This window comes from Phodopus roborovskii, unplaced genomic scaffold (genome assembly GCF_943737965.1).
Source record: "Phodopus roborovskii unplaced genomic scaffold, PHOROB, whole genome shotgun sequence".
In the NCBI taxonomy this organism is placed as follows: Eukaryota; Metazoa; Chordata; class Mammalia; order Rodentia; family Cricetidae; genus Phodopus; species Phodopus roborovskii.
This window is the reverse complement of record NW_026126578.1, coordinates 5,394,656-5,412,186: the sequence shown is the minus strand read 5'-3', so window position 1 is coordinate 5,412,186 and position 17,531 is coordinate 5,394,656. Positions and strand designations below refer to the sequence as shown.

The 17,531-nt window shown below is 46.5% G+C and overlaps 1 protein-coding gene across 4 annotated transcripts in view; it reads left to right on the top strand.

The window, feature by feature from the left end:
- Positions 1 to 17,531, top strand: part of Srgap3 (SLIT-ROBO Rho GTPase activating protein 3) — a 211,991-nt gene that overhangs the window by 104,060 nt on the left and 90,400 nt on the right. For 3 of the 4 annotated variants that reach the window (XM_051203641.1, XM_051203642.1, XM_051203644.1), the window contains exon 2: positions 7,464 to 7,656. The exons of the other annotated variant lie outside the window; for it this stretch is intronic. In XM_051203641.1, the coding sequence (XP_051059598.1) occupies positions 7,464 to 7,656 (193 nt within the window). The remainder of the gene's footprint in view (positions 1 to 7,463; positions 7,657 to 17,531) is intronic. 4 annotated transcript variants of the gene reach the window in all.

Here is a 17,531-nt window from a genome sequence, read left to right as displayed (position 1 = left end):
GATCATAATTTTAATAAAATTGGGGGGAGGGATGAGTCAGCTGGTGAAGTGCTCACTTGCCATGCAAGCATGAGGATAGTAGTTTGGATCTCTAGAATCTATGTAAAAGCCAGGTGGGTGTGGTGACCTGCCTATAGTCTCGGTGCGTAGGAGGGGTGTGTGTGTGTGTGTGTGTGTGTGTGTACTTGCGTGCGTGTGTGCGTGCGTGTGTGTGTGTGTGTGTGTGTGTGTGATGTCCCTGGAGCGAATTAGCTGTCCAGACTAGGTGGAATGGGGAATTCTGAGTTCAGTGAGAGATCCTGCCTCAATAAATAAGGTAGAGAGCAATCAAGGAAGACACTCAACATCAATGTTGGGTCTTCACGTGTACACATACATACATCACACATGTAAAAATAAAATATTTTTTAAACAGCCACCCATGGTTAATGGCTACTGAGTTGGGTAACATGGTAGTAACAAATACCAAGCACAGAGCCAGGCTGAGTTATTATTATTATTTTTGTTGTTGTTGTTGTAGCAACAATACAGGGCTGTTTGTTTTATCCCCATTTCACAAAGGAAACCTGTTCCAGCTTGAAGCTGAACACACAAACAGGTGACCCCAAAGCCTGCTTTGCTGTCCCACAGAGCTGAGGACCTTTGCCACAGGAGGGTCTATCCTCAAAGTCAGAATGCATTGGGATGGACAGTCAGGCCCAGGCTCTGTGCTCACACATACCTAGGTGATAAAGGAGTGTAGGGTGGAGATAGGAAGTGGGTTATGATCTCTGAAAGGGAAAGCACCAAGGACTGCCATTCAGGACAAGCCCTGATCTTGGCGGTCCCTTAATCCCTTTGAGCCCTGGTTCTGCCTCTTTTTAGGTGGCTATGGGCAAATGTCTTCTCTTCCCGAGTCTTAGCTGATTCATCTACAGAGTGGGGAGATAATACCAACAGTCTTGCAAAAGCTCATGACAACTAGGAGAGGTGCACAAGCTTGCCATCCTGATAACGTCTGGGAAACTGAGGCTGGGTAAGGGCACACTATCTTGCTTTTTGGGATGTTCACACCATGAAAGGCCTTTCAGTGCAAGGGGTACAGAATGAGCCCTGCATTCCCAAGACAGGGCTCACAGAACAGATCACACAGGGGCTGGGAGCTGTGTTTAACATGCTCTTTTAGCTGGTATGCTGTTTTAGTTTGTATGCTTGCTTGTAACCCAAGGGGCAAAGGCCTTCAGGCAAGCTGGCAGGTCTCACTCGGCAGACCTGTTCACCAGAACTCAGCTTGGCATCAAGTTTCAGGTTGGGCTGCTGTTTTCTTTCTCTTTCTTGTGGAAAATCTCAACCAATAACAAAAGCAAAGTGAGCACTATCTCTTGTCCTGCCTCCTGTACATATGCCACAACAGCTGAACTTCTAGAGTTAATCAATTGGGGCCAGCTCTGCTGACTTCAAACTTCCATCTTCCACCATGCAGCCCATGGTCATGAGGAAGCAAATCTAAGCAGCTCCTCGTGAGTGCGTGCCTGTGCATGCCTGTATGCTTGCCTGAGTGCGTGCATGTATCCTTGCCTGTGGGCAGGCCAGAGGATGACTTTCAGGTTAGCCGGTTCCAGGGACTGAATTCAGGTTATCAGGCTTGGTGGCAAGCACCTGTATTTGCTGAGCCCTCTCGTCGGCCTGGCTCAGAAGTTCTGTGCAGAATTTATGGGACTGAAGATAGGATGAGGACGCTTTCCATTGCAGACAATTAATAGAACTGAAGACGACCCTGTCAAACATTTATAAAGTTGCCTCATGGTTTTCTATAGAAAAGTACATCTTTGGGCTGAAGAGGCTCAGTGGTGCACGACATTTGCAGCTCTTGCAGAGAACTGGGGTTTAGTTACCAGCACCACATGGTGGCCACCAGTATTTATAGGTCCAGATCCAGGGGATCCATTGCTGTCTCCTGACCTCTGTGGGCTGGTAGCAGGCATGCACATGGTGAACATGATAAATGCAGGCAAAACATTCATACATATAAAACAAATTAACCTAAAATTTTAGAAAAGTACAATTCTTTTTTTTTTTCTATAAACCTAAATAATTCTCAAAATTTGAAATTTTTTTTTCCTGGTTTTTTTTACTATGTAGTCCTCGGTGGCCTGGAACTTGCTACACAGATCAAACTGGCTTCAGACTCATGGAGATCTGCCTGCCTTTGTCTCCTGAGTGCTGAGTTCAAAGGTGTGCACCACCATGAACCATGGTTTTTGAAAGGGTATTTCGCCCAAATGAGTTGAAGATGTATGTTTATTTAAACACCTTCATCCGGATGATTGTGACAACTCATTCATTATTGCCCACAAAGGATGTGCTCAACAGGATAAGCAAACACACAAACTGGACAGTCACCTGTACACTGGAATGTTATTCTATGATGAAAAGAAATGGATCGTCAAGCTACAAACTAATACAGGAACATTCTAAATGGCATGTTGCTGAGAAAGAGCTGGTCTGGAAGGCTGTGCGCTGAAAGGGTCAAGCTCTAGGCATTCTGGGGAATGTAAGAGTGGGGGATGTGGGAAGACATGTAAGCGGTGAAAGGGTAGGAGGGCACAGGAAGGGGTGACCGAAAGGGTGACGAGGCAAACCGCAGCTAACTCTGAGGGCAGTGAAGCTAACTGTGCTGTATGGGGTGATAATGGTGGCACTTGTCAATTAAAGACACCTCTAAACCCTTCAGGAGACAGAGCACCAAGAGAGAACATCAAGATAAAATAAGGCTCAAAATAAGAGTGTATTTAGGCTAGTTCTTCCGTGGTAGCAAATGTAGTGTGCCAGTAAAAATGTCACTGAGAAGAGGGGCTGCAGGGGGCAGAGGAGATGGGGGCTCTCGGCACCTCCTGCCAGTATTTGGACAACCCTGAATTTGCTCGATGTAGTTTATTCAGTAAGAGCTGGCTGTGGTGGTGCTCACCTTTAATCCCAGCACTGAGGAGGCAGAGATAGGAGGATCTCTGTGAGTTAGAGGCTGGCTTGGTCTATAAAGTGAGTGTCAGGACAGCTAAGGCTACACAGAGAAACCCTGTCTTGAAAAACACAAAACAAAACACACAAGCAAAAAGAAGCAAAGAAAAGTTTAATTTCCTAATTCCACGGATCCTCCTCTGCCTGGGAGGCTGTGGCTATGATGCTCATTGCTGTTGCCATGGGTGGTAGCATTGGTGAGACGCTGAGCTGGAGAGTGAGGTGGAATGTGACTAGGTGGGCAAGCTGTAGGTTCTTAGTCTTCAGATGTTAGGCATGTGGCCTTTACCCTAAAAGCAATGGGGGACTACTGAGAAGTGAATCAGGAGAGTGACATGGAGAGATGGATGCTTCAGGGGGTTTGGGTTGCCTCCCCAGTCCCCCATCTGTAGAATTAGAAAGCTGTATCCAGTAGTCAGGGAAGTTGTCTTCAGCCTGGAGGATCTGACCAACTTCCCAACCCCTCCCTCTCCCTGCCCCACCCCCTTGATTTTTCTGACTCACTGTGCCATGCTTTGGTTGGATGCCTACGCTAGGGGAGGGGATGGGGGTGGGGATGGGGTCCCTGCAGGCATCTACTGCACAAGGCGGTGCCTGGGGAACAGCTCCATTTGATTTGATTTTTCTCTCTTTGAAGTCTTCAAGGAGAAAAGCTAAGGCCTAGCCCACTCTTAATAGCCTCATGGAGGGGAGACAGAAATCAGGAGACTGGGAACCAACTCCTTTGGGGTTACAGAGCAGGATAGACTGCAGAGGGGGATGGGAGGAGGTCTTTGATTGCTTGCAGAACTCATAAGGTTCTCTTAGTGCCCCTTTGGAGGCTCAAGATGGCTGTGTATATTAGGGGAGGTGTCTCTGCCCATTCCAAACCATCTCCTGTCACTGCAGTATGATTTATGAGCTTTTCCTTCAAAACATGAGAACACTGGCCGCTGATGCTGCCCTGTAGTGGATCTAATAAGTGACATCTTCTTGTTATGCACAGGATGTGAGAGGCAGAAGATGGGAAAATTCACAGTAGGCTGTGCTTTGTTTTGTTTTAACATGGAAAATACCAAGCTCTTGGTCTATTGTAGTGTTTGAAGCTTTATTGTCATCTTCGGAGGAATATGAATTTGATTCGTAGTTTGGCTTTGCACTAGCATTTTAGCCTGATGGTGTCCTCTGAGCCATCACCCTGTCACCTACAGAGGTAAAGTTGGGGACACCAGTAATACCTTCCTCCTAGGGATGCCCTGTGATTTACATGAGCAAAGTAGCTTGAAACACTAGCATCATCGAGATGATTCTAACAGTGGAGGGTCTGAAAGTTGGAAGGAGAATATCTGAAAAGGATGGTTGTGACTGTGTGTTGATACAGCATTTCCATCCGTTTATACACATGGGCCCATGAATACACATGCCTGTGCAACTGGTGATAGTTCATAGAACATAATGTGGTCTTTGCCAAGCCTCCAAGCTTAGTTTACACAAAGCCTTTGTTCTTCCTCTGTAGAAACTGATAAGCCATAGCCACACTCTGTTTGTGTGTAAAAAGCAATGAGTGAGAGCCACACCAAGTGTGTGTGGTAAGTGTGTGCACATGTGTATATGTGTATGTATTTGTGTGTACATGTCTGTATGTGTGTATGCATGTGTTTATGTGGCATGTGTGTGTGCATGTATGTGTGCCACGTATGTGCATGCTGTGTGTGTGTGTGAATGTGGCATGTGTATGTATGTATGTGTGTGTGTGTGTGTGTGTGTGTGTGTGTGTGAATGAGTGAGTGTGTGTGTGTCTGTTTCTGTGTCTTGTGTGTGTTGGAATGTGAATTTTGTCTAAGTGATAGGTTGGTGAGTAGTATGTGGTTAATGCTGCATATGTGGCATGCTCTATGTTTTGTGTTTATCTGTGTTTTGACATGAGTGTGTGTTTGTGTGTCAGGTGAGGTGCTCACAGTCAGTTACTTTGTGGGCTTGGCAGAGGAATGTGATAAGCATTAGTGGCAGTTTGTTGGACAGGTATTATATTCTGATGGATCTGTTTTGCTCTTGGAGAATCCACACTCAGAGCTTGGATTTCACTTGTGGAGACCTCACATAGGGTATGTAAGAATGAAAACAACCATCATCTAAAACCAGTCCTGGCAATCTGTGATGCCAGGAATCCTACAGTGTGTTGGGGATGTTGGCGGGCGGTGGGTCCGCCAGGCCTTGGTGGAAGGAGCCTTCCTGCCCGGTTGCAGAGCAGCAGTGTGGACCTCCTGGTGTCTGCCCTCAGGATGAACTTGAAAGTCTCGGCTGTCCCACAGTTCTAGCTAACATTTAAAATGTTTTAGTCTAAGCATAGTAATTATAAAGGATATATTTCCATCATGTTTTAAATATTGGCATTTTAGAATGACATTGTACCATTCTCTTAAAAGCAGATCAAACTAAAACTCAATAACACTACAATTTCATAGTTGTCTCCTCCTGAAGTGTTACATAATTCAGAAAAATGCACATCTGGGGTGCAATTCCATTCATCTGGCCCATGTTCTGCCCAGGTGTTGGGTTTGCCCAGAACCCCAGAAGGCAACCTTTTTTCCTCGGAGTCAGTATGCCCCTGAAGGTGACTACTTCTCTCTCTCTCTAACACTGTAAATTACCTTTTCTGTTCTCACTTTTCCTGGCTGGTTCAATAAACATAAGGTCCATGCATTCCAAGCCTATGCTGTGTGTAGCCCATACTTTCTCACCACATAGCATTCCCTTGAACAGATGCCTCACTTGAAAACATTGCTTCTATTCTTACTGGACGTTTGGAGCTTCTAATGCTTGGTTAAAAAGTTCTGATTCTTGAACATATTTTTGGGTGGACTGACTTCTTTTGGGTATTTATTTGTGAGTGGAATTTCCAGGTCATAGGAAGAATTCTGCAATTCATCATTATTCTCCACTCTCCATCCAAGAGAACCCAAAGGCATAAAACTTTTTATATCATTTCTTACTTTCTAATTCATAATTTCCTTCAATAAAATCTTTCACAGAATTTTATCCTAATATAGTTTTATGCTTAAAACTTATAAGTCAGTTATCATATTCCTTTTTAACTTATATACAAATCAAATAGACATTTTGATTTTTATGGTTACATTTAATTAATTAGTAGAGCACAGAGGGTTTGTGGTCCTTTGACCTGAGGAAGGTTTTCTACCACCAATATTTGAAATTGCTCTTTTTGGGACACCTAGACACTTCTGCCATTTTGGGGTCTTCCATCATAGTTAGACTCTGGAAATATGGAAGGAAACCATTGTGAAGGGTGAGGTGGGGAAGGGATGGCATTCTCCGGCACAGCTGGAGACCATAGTGTCAGCAATGAGGCTCTCATGTGGATTCTCCCATGCTCCTGTCTGCAAACCCATTGGGAAGTCTTGCTATGTCCCTGGTGGCTCTGTGCCAGTTTGCAGACCTGCTCTCACATGAAGAGGATGGGGAGGGAACACTGGACCATTCAAAGATGGGTTTGAGTGATGTACAAAATTCATAGGTGTGGAAGGGGAGGGAACCCATACTAAAGAGCTGAATGTAACCCTTAGGCAGCAGGAGCCTGGGGTGATTTTTGTTTTTTTGAGAAGGTTGTCAAAGAAGAGCAAATGGGGCATCTTGAAGAGCTGGGTCTATTGAGGACCCAAGAAGGGGTTGCTGCACCTGAACCATGAAGTGACAGTGTTAGGGCTTGATAAAATGTTGGATGTCACTGTTAGGGCATCAGGACATGTTGAGGTTGTTAAGGAAATGAAGGGGAGAGATGTTTTTTTTTTTTTTTTTTTCCCCCCCCCCCTTTGGAACATCCTTCGTGGTTGCCCACACCCAGCTCCATCAGCTGATACTTCTCCAATTGTGGACTTGGTTCTTCTAGTGGTACTTGAGATGTTAGGAGCTTAGGGGAATTGAAAGCAGTTTAGGCAGAACACTGGAGCTCCAGATAGCTTCTGATGCCTTCTGGGTCCTGCCTACACTAATAAGAAAAATCTTAACCTTTCTCTTTGGGCCACCTCCATTTTATTGACAAAGAATAAGCTTCTTAGGTAAGGCCTCTGGCCCTTTGGTAAGTCCTAGTTGTAGTGTGTAAATAGGACTTAAAATGTCCATTTCATTTCTGATATCCCAGGCTGCAAGGGCTATCACTTTTCTGGGGTGATGGAGATGCATATTGCCTTTTAGTTTAAGCAAATTCATTCCAGCAAGAAAAGTTCGTCAATCTGCTAATCATGGGGGGTAACAATGTAGCCAGTGGCCTGTATATCAGTCAGAAATCTTGATGGCAACATGGAGTAAAGAAACTCAAGTTTGGGAAATAGTAGGTAAACTGTATAGCAGAAAGGAGCCCTTGCCAAATCTCTGCATAGGAAAGTCAGGGCTCTGTCTGGGTTCAGGGGGTTATGGGTCCACTGCTGTTCCTAGCCACAGCCTGATGCTCAGCTCCTTGCCTCCTGCAGAGATCCGCATGCAGCTGGTGGAGCAGTTCAAATGCCTGGAGCAGCAGTCAGAGTCGCGGCTGCAGCTGCTGCAAGACCTGCAGGAGTTCTTCCGCAGGAAAGCTGAGATCGAGTTGGAGTATTCCCGCAGCCTGGAGAAGCTGGCCGAGCGCTTCTCCTCCAAGATCCGCAGCTCCCGGGAACACCAGTTCAAGTGAGGAGTTGGCTGTGGGCCCTGGGAGGGAGGTGGTGCTGGGCAGGAGGGCTGTTGGCAGAGGCCATGAGCAAAGGAGGCCAAGAGTGGATGTGGAGGCCAGAACTAGACCTTGGCTTGCAAGGTCCTGCAAGGTGCTGGCTTCTGCAGCTTCTAGGAGTTAGTTGTTCTCATGCACCAGGTGAAGATGGAAATGGATTCCGTGTAGACGGTTGCTATAGAGAGTAGACGAGTGGCATGGAGCTGCCTTCATTTATGCCCAGCCGAGACTCTGTACCTACTTTCAGCACATCTTGACTTTATCTGGTTGGGTTTTACTTGGGTACCAGCTCAGCTTCTATCTCCTCAGAATGTCTTCTCATGGGCTGGTTCCACAGAACATCCTTCTTCCTTGCTATTCTGGAGGACCTCAGTACCCAAACACTCTCCTACCTTCTTAATTATGACACACAGACCCTCCGATATCCCAGCAGCTCACACCCCAAGCTTTAAGTGCGGTTTCGCTATCTGACCAGGCAGATTCTGAAGACCTCCGTTACCCTGAATTGCTGCTGGAGCTATCCACATTGGTGTACATAGCTGGGGTCTTATCACCTGCCCCTCCTTCCTCTTGATTTGAAGCCAACTCCCCTCATATTCTAAGTGTGAGCATGGAGGAGGGGGGGAGGGGAGGCCTTGATGACACAGGGGTCTCTTATTCCCTCACCTTGTCTGTAATGAGCCCCACTAACCCCTCATGGGTTCATTAACTCAGCCACCAGATGGATGGGAGACCCAGCTGGCAGTCGGACCAAGTGGGCTTCTTGTCTCTCTATGAAAGTCTAATTAGGGGGTCATCCAGGTCAGTGCAGCTGGGGTAGACCCTCTACATGATGCTAATGTTATGGTCCAGCCTGATGGCTTTGGGAAGTTGAGATTTTCGGGAAGGCCGATTCACCTTTGACTCCAGGGTGCTCAGTGACCTGTCTGCTGCTTCCAATCATAGGGTCTGTGCTGTGGTCTGGTCCTTTAGCCTAGATGTCCTGAGAAGTCAGTCTGTCTCATAGATTCTTCACTTAAGTGTGCCCAAGCTGCCAGGTTGCTTCTTAGGGCTGGGGAAGAGGCCTGGGGTTCTTTTAGCTGAGGAAGGGAAGAGGGTGGGGGGAGGGAAAGGAAAGAACAAGGAAGGAGCTCCCAGGAGGATGGAATTTATTAATTCTTGGTTCGCACAGTTTACTTGAGTTGAGAGACTTGGCTCAGAGAGGGAATTGATTTGCTAAAGATGCCACAGCTAGTTAGGGACAGAATTCCCAGGTCCTTCTGCTCTAGTTCAGGGTGTTTTCTTTGGTCCTGTGGGTACTCCCTAAAGCCCAAGCTTTTCCTAATCTGCCTGGGCTATGGGGATGTTTACAGTTGTGGAAGGTGCTAAATTTAGGGCCAGACCTAGCTGGGTGGAGTTCCATGTGGCACTTGATTTAAAGAAAGGCCTAGGGGCTGTCATGGCAGCTCAACAGCTTAAGGGGCTTGCTGCCAAACCCAACAACTTGTGTTCGATCCCCAGAACCCATGTGGCAGAAAGAAAGAACTGACTTTTTGTCCCCTAGGTCCACAGGACTTGATGCTGGTTCCTGGATTCCCCAGAGGGAGCTTGAGCATTGTAGAGGAGAAGGGAGATGCAGATTGCCATTCCTCACTGACTTAGGATGGGGGGATTTATATTGGGAATGAGGCAGGGCTAGTACCCTGGGCTGAGGCCTTGGTCTGTCTTCTGTGGTTGAGCACTGGGTTTCAAAGTCTGAAATGACAGAGAAGATGGCCAGTGAGCAAGGGCTTCTAGCACCTGGTAAAAGGGTTGATCCGTGGTTGGTACAAATGTTCTTTGAGTAAATGTCTAGTGGTAATTAGAGTTGCCCTAGTGGGCAGTGCATCTTTTGACTTCCTCATATTGGTGAAACCATTTGAGCAAAGTGCTTCCCACTCATGTACCTGGTATTTGGTACTGCATTGCTGTGGGAACAGAGTGACCTTGATAGTAGCCTTTTGGCTGGAGAGTGGGGACCACCAAGGGACTGGTGTGTAAGGCTTGGTAAGATAGAGGCTTTTCCAAAATGCAGAGTCTGAGGCCTCCCCCAGTCTCCTGAATCAGAAGCTCTGGGGCATCAGTAAGCCTTTCTGGGTTCTAGATGACAAATGGTTTCAGTCTTTTTTTTTTTTTTTTTTTTTTTTTTGTGGGCTGTTCTGGCCTGCCTTCCTTGTTACCAGCATAGAAGTCACATCTTGCCCTTTGGGGAACAGGCCTGGAGGATTCTGGCTTTTCCTTCTGATGGTCTGGAACCAGGGGCATTACCTGGGCAGGAAGATGCCATGGAGAGTAGCACATAGGTGCCTGACCCTGCTTCTCAGGAGGGTGGGTGGTCTGGTCCAAACAAGCTGGTTAGGCTTGCAGAGGTTTCCTGTGACCAAGGTTTTCCCAAGAGCAGTATATTCTAAAACACCAATACTTTGGGTTACTTGGTGGGGGAAGAAAAAAACAGAAAAAAGAAAAGAGAAAAGGAATTCTGTATTTTGGAATCACTGACTATTCTGGAATTCACTGTGTAGAGCAGGCTGGCTTTGAATTCACAGAGATCTACTTATCTCTGCCTCTTGGGTGCTGGGACTGAAGGTGTGCACAATCATGCTGTGAGCCCACTGACTGCTGTTAATGAGACCCTAAGATGTCCCCAGCACAGTGTGTGGAAGGCTCTGAGAGATTTGTACTAAGCCTGCTGTCTTCTTTCTGAAAGCTGTATGACCATGGAATTTTCCCTCCCCAGGATAAATAGTTACACTTTACAAAGTAGTGCTCCCTGGGACCCCATTTGCAAAGCTCTGTTCTACACACACCTATAGTGTAATGACATTTCATTGAAATAGTGCTCTGTATTTGGGGTGACAGGGCCCCATTATTTGGACTCCTTTGGTTGTTGGTAGTTCTTGTCTTTCAGGGAACTGTCCCTTATGACAATCCCCTGTCCAGGGTTAAGTGATGCTGGCTGCTCTGTGGCCCACCGAGAAGAGCAGCAGGGAGTTTTGTTCAAACACATTAGAAATAGGTGGGGGGGAGTCAGAGTTTGGGAAGAGCCGGGTGGTGCTTGACTTGCCACTGCCTAATATTCTGTGCAGATATTCGGTACCAGCACAGATGTCTTCCAGCTTCACAGAACAGTTAGAGGGAGGACCCCAACTGGCTTCTTTTCCAAGAAAACACTTTTTACTGGGGAAGAAGTGCCACAGTTTTCACAGCTGCAGCATGTCTTAAAATGAGGGTAGAATTGAGATGCAGCCTTTCAGGCTATTGCTTGTCAGAAAAGCATTTTTGCAATGTGTACTCTGTAACTTGAAGTTGGTATGCAGAGGACCCGGGGTGGAGAGGTCTGGCCAGGAGAGGCAGGGATGCAGGAAGCCCTCAGGTTGGGCTTGTGTCCCTACTGATAGCTACAATTGTTCCTGTGGCTGGAATCACACAATAAGTTATTGAATTTTCCAGGTTCCCTCACAAGTACTGTAACTTGTGCTGCATGCTCTCCCAGGTGAATAGTAGCCACCATCTTAATGGAACTTCCATGACATGCAGGACAGATACATCATTATCTTCCTAGCTGATACTAGTAAGGGCTGGAGATATTAATTTGCCCAGGACACAGCTTTAGTTGCAGATAATGCAAGCAGGATTTGAATCTTGGTCTGTCAGACCCCAAATGCAAATAGAGACTCCGGCAGTACCACCACATGGCAGGTCTGTTTCCTTGGCTGTCTGCATAGGTTAATGCTTGTGGAGAGTTACCATCTAACCAGACCTGTGTGAGCATCTGGGGTCTTGGAAAGGTTCTTATGAAAAGCCTCTTATGACTTGGCTGGTTGTAGGTCTCACAAAGTTCAAGTCAGATTAGCAAGAAACCAAACAGCTTGTAGCTCTGGCGTGCCACCATCATCCTACTAGGTCCTTGAAAGCAAAGGGGGCACTTATAATTTCTGTCTTTGTCTTTGTCTGTCTCTGCCTCTTTGTCTCTCCCTGTCTCTTTCTCTGTTATAACATAATACAAAACTGATCAGTGCTCTTTGGAATAGAGGAAGGCTCACTCATTGGTGCTCCCTGAGTCATAACTGTTAAATTCTCTTTCAGCCTTGAGGAGAAAGCCTCCTTGAAGTTCCTGTGTTGATAATGCCTCTCTAATCTTTCAGCAATCTTCAGGCTTCAGCACCTGCCTGAGAATGTATTACACTGTTTGTTTCCCTTAAAGTTACTTTCTCAGGTACCTTTTATTTATGGCAAGCATCTTAAAAAAGAAATCTATGACTAAGGAAAGTTCTTTGTAAATGTTTTTAGAAAAAGACAGCAAATAGACTGGAGAGATGGCTCCATGGGTAAGAACATTCTCTATTTGAACATGAAGAGCCAAGTTCAAATTCACAAAACCCTCGTAAAGACCAGGTGTGCTTGCACATGCCTATAACAACACTTCAGAGAGGGAGGAGTCAGGAGGACTCCTAAGGCTAGGTGCCAACCTATCTCCAAGTTTAGCAGGAGACCTTGCCCCAAGGGAATAAAGTGTAGAGTGGTAGAGTAGGATACCTGTGTTCTCTGTGTGTGCATGCATGTGTGTGTGTACCACACACACACACCTGCTCACTCACTCACTCACTCACTCACTCACTCACTCACTCACTCACTCACACATGCACACACACTTAGAATCAAAGGGAGATACTGAGCCTGGGTTTTGGGATTTGATAATCCTGGTTTAGCAAAAGCTCACACTGGGTCTTATTTCTAGTTCCTTGTAGAAAAATTATCACCTTCCCTCACTTCTGACTTCCATCCTGCAGTTTCTATCAGCTCAAATGTCTATCATTTCTACATTCTATAGTTCCTTGTCCAGCTTCCCTCACCTCCAACATCACTTTTCCTTCTCAATCTTCTATCATTTTCTGTCATTTCCACTCTCTGTATTCTACCTTTCAACTCCATCTTCTGTCATTTATACCATCTATCTTCCACCTTCTATCAGCTCCAAATTTCATCACCTGTGTCTCCCAGCATCCATTTTCCATCACTGTTGCCTTCAATTTCTTCTAATTCCTATTTTCCACCTTCCATCCTCCACCTCCCATCATCCTCCATTTCCCATCATCCTCTGTTTCCCATCATCCTCCACTTCCCATCCTCCTCCACCTCCCATTATCCTCCACCTCCCATCATCTTCCACCTCCCATCATCTTCCACCTCCACCTCCCATCTTCTACCTCCCATTATCCTTCACCTCCCATCATCTTCTACCTCCCATTATCCTTCACCTCCCATCATCATCTACCTCCCATCATGATCTACCTCCCATCCTCCTCCTCCCATCATCTTCTATCTCCCATTATCCTCCACCTCCAATCATCCTTTACCTCCCATCATTCTCCACCTCCCATCATCTTCCACCTCCCATCATCCTCTACCTCCCATTATCTTCCACCTCCCATCATCTTCTACCTCCCATCCTCCTCCTCCCATTATCTTCTTCCTCCCATCATCCTCTACCTCCCATCATCCTCCCCCTCCCATCAGCCTCCCCCTCCCATCATCCTCCACTTCCCATCATCCTCCACCCCCATCATCCTCCACCTCCCATCATTCTCCACCTCCCATCCTCTTCCACTTTTCATGATCTTCCACTTCCCATCATCTTCCACCTTCCATCATCTTCCCCTCCCATCATTCTCTACCTCCCATCATCTTCCACCTCCCATTCTCCTCCTCCTCCCATCATCTTCCACCTCCCATCATCTTCCACCTTCCATCTTCTATAATCTTTTATCTTCCACCTTTCACTATCTTCTACTTTCCATATTCTACCTTTCATTATCATCAGTTTCCTTTGCTGTTCTGTGGCAGGGCTCTTGAAGCTCATCTTACAGTGTGCTTTTTGTGATGGCTGGAGCTCCTTCTACTCTTCTTAGTTTTCCATCGGGTTTTCACTGCTCCCACACACGTTCCCTGGAATCCTCAGATCAACTCTTAACCAGGTTGGGACTTATTTGTCTGTGTGCATACATATATATGTATATATCATGTATGCATCAACAGCACCCTATTTTTTATTAAGAATGATGAGTAAATTTAAAGGAAATGATGCATGTAGGAGTTTAGCTTTGTCTTCATTTCATTGGGTAGGTAGGATAATAGTGGATTTTAAGGATTATATAAGAGCCTATGCTTTGCAAATTTATTCCCAAATCTTTTAGCTCATATATTCTTCTAAGAATTCTGGAGGAACATGGAGAGTCAGAGGAGATGTCATCACCCCTCTTGGAGAGACAAGGGACTTGAAGGCCAGGCACAATGCGTCCTAACTCAGGACCCACAGTTGAAGGATGAAATAACTGGCCAGACAGATAAGCCTTGGGTAGGCCCTTCTTCTGTTTGGTTCTATATAAACCACATGTCATATCCATTTTTCTGTTAGATAAACTGAGGCAGGGAAAGAGATGGAGAGGTTGCCTAAGTGTTTTCTAATAGAGCAGGGTTTTTTAAGGCACTGGTGCACGAAGATGGTGTCAACTGCAGGAACTTCTCTCTAGATCCCAAGATCCCAGGACACTGGATTTAGAGCCTCGTGCCTCTGGGGTTCTGCAGGCTTGGATCTGGGTTCTGTTTGCTAAGCGGAATTTTCCAGCCCCCAGCCGGGAAGCTGGCAGAGCTAGCTTGCTGCTAATTTCATTTTCCTAACTTACCAGCTTGGCAAAGCTTGGCCTCTCCAGCTTCAGTCTCTTGGAACCTCATTCCCACCTTTCTTAGCCAAAGAAAGCAAGCAAGCTGTGACTCACCAGAAATGTTCATTGCTAGTTTCTAGCCATAAAAAAAGAAAATATGTACATCTGCGGAAGTTCTGCCCTTATGTCCTAGCTCAGCAGCTTCTGCCTGCCGAAGAGAGGCTTGGATACAAGATGGGAAAAGCAAAAGAGTCACTCACAGTGGGCCTGACTGGCTCACTTCATTGTGGTGTCTTCACAGCAAGCAAAGGTAGCAGAGGAAGCTAGGTATTAGGCCCAGGGGACACCAGGAAAATGAACAGGTGACCCTAGGAAAAGGATAGTGGAAGCAGAAATTCTTGGCGACTGCCATCCTGATCTGTCACATGTGCTCCGGATATTGTTTTCTGCAGTCTCTGATAATGCAGATGGTACATGGGATGAGGCAGCAGCCACCCTAGGGTCCAGCAGCCCTGCAGGCCTCCAGCCTCACTATGCACCATTCTTATCCTAACCATCTTGATTCCTGTGCTTCATCCATGCTGGTCTTTACTTTGTCCCTTAAATACATGCTCCAAATTTCCTGTTGCTAAGGGAAGCCATGCTTCTAGTACTTTCCCTTAACCCCCTCTAATTCTTCTTAGAAATCCTGCCTTACCTACTCCTTCCTTATAGATATTCCAGTGAACCTCATAGTCAGGCCTCAAGACCCTTGCTCTGGGCTCTTGTGGCATGGTATGCCCCTTTACTCTAGCACTTTTTGCCAATCTGATTCTACACCCATCTGAGATGCCACCAGCGATTCTGTCTTCCCCCAGTACACTGTCTACTATGAGGAGAGCAGGAGCCACACGTGTGCTCAAGGTCATCTTGGGGCCTGACCCTACAGAATGCACACCATAAAGGCACTGCACAGATTCGCTGTTGAACAATGACCAGGGAGCTCTTTTCTAGTGTTTAGTGGCATGGTTTAAATAGCTAGGACACAAGCATAGATGACCTGTGTGCTGTCATATTGTTAGAAGGTAGACATAGGAGAGTACCACCCCCAGGTCCACGTGTCTTTCTGTTGCACCTTAGTGGTTTTTATTGATGGTCCAGTGAGGTACCATTGTTGCTGAGGTTACAGATGCCAGCCTTCTACAGAAGGGCTAGCTCCTGGCTGTAGATAGCCCACCTGGCATGTTAGTTGCTGTGATAAACATTATGGCCAAAAGCAACCTATGGGAGAAGTTTACTTTGTTGGCCTATGGTTCCAAAAGGGAGGCCATAATGTCTGAGAAGACATGGCAGCAGACAGCCATAGCAGAAAGCTGAACAATCACATCTTCAACCACAAACACAAGCAAAGAGTGAGAACTGTAAGTGGGGTGAGATTATAAACTCCTACAACCTGTCCCCAGTGATGTACGTCCTCCAGCAAGGCTGTACCTGCCTAGACCACACCTAACCAGGGACCAGGTGTTCAGACAGAGGAGCCAATGGAGGACATTTTTCATCAAACCACCATGCCTTGCTTTTTCTTTGTGTGAGCTGGGCCCCACATATATGAGTGGAAACAGGGCAGGGAGGAGATGGGAAGGCAGAGCTAGTTGTTTCCCATGCTGGGTGGAGCTTCAGAGTGGGCATGCTGCTTGGGAGGCAGATATGGCTCACTGTCCTTGCCTGTCCTTTCCTTGTTCCTAGTCATGGGAGTCAAGAGAGTTGCCTCTCTCTGATTGCAGCCTTGTCACCCTCCCAGAGGGAGGGGCTGTCTCCCTCCCAGCCTTTGCTTCATTCCCTAAAGGCCACTTCTACTTCTCTGGGTACATCTACCCTTCTCAGTTGGCCCCCAAGTTCAGTCAATACCCAGGCACTGGATCCTTCAGCCTGGCCCCTGGATGTCACCCCTGTTCTCCTAGGATCCCGCAGGAAAGGTAGAAAAGATGTTTTGACCACTGTATTCCTTTACTCTAGATCAGTGGGTCACGAGTTGACCAACCCTTTCACAGGGGTCACCTGAGACCATCAAGAAACATATATTTACACTATGATTCATAACAGTAGCAAAATTAGAGTTATGAAGTAGCAGTGAAAATAATTTTATGGTTGGTTTGGGGTCACCACAACATGAGGAACTGTATTAAAGGGTTGCAGCATTAGGAAGGTTGAGAACCACTGCTCTATATCCTTCTCCCTGATGACCCAGGATGAAGAGCAAACTCTTGAATGGTAAAGACCCTTTGCTATTTGATCTCTACCACATCCCCAGCCACATTTGTCACCCTGGGCCTTACCCCAGAGCTACAGGTGGGGCCTCTAAGCTGCTCTTCAGCACACCAGCATGTTTCTCCTTCTTGCTGGCCTATTGGTAATAGTCCTCTACTTAGAAGCTTCTGCTCTGGGAATGTCCACTCCAGCCCTCCATCCTTACTCGGTCTAGAAAGTGCTTTCTGAAAGAAGACAGCACTGGCTACCTTACTTCTGGGTCTGGTATGGGAAGGCTTTGCAGCCTCCTTCCTATGGAAGCATTAGTCAGGCTACAGCATCGTCTCCTGTCTCTCTTGAATCTCTCTTACTTAAGAAGGCTTAGGCAGAGGCTCATCAGAGAATTTGAGCTTCACACACACAGCACCTGGATGAATTAGAGCATGTGAACACGTACAAATGCATGTACCACCACATGTGAATATGTGTGAATGCATGCACCCACAGAGACACAATGAAGGAACCCCAGACCTTGCTTTAACACAAGTTAGCTGCTGCTGTATCTCCCTCCCTTCTCCTTTTCCTCTGCCTGCCCCTCTTCCTTTTCCTTCTCTTCCTGCTCCTCCCCCCTCTCTCCTCCTCCCTCCTACACTCTCCCTCAGTCCATTCACGGGCTGTGCCACCTCCTGGCCCACAGGTTCTGTCCTTTCTGTCTGTCTGCTACCATTTTGCTCTGGCCAGGCAACCTAATTAAAGGCCATCATTAAAGTCAATCTAGCACTTCCCGTCCTTTCAAAATCACTTGCCTTTTTGCTTTCCTCTGAAATGTCCATAATTTTTACACATTTAATTCCCCAGATGCTGTTCAATTCTTGCATCCCAGATTGAGCTAAGCCCCTGAAGCAATTTCAGTAACAGCTCAATTATGG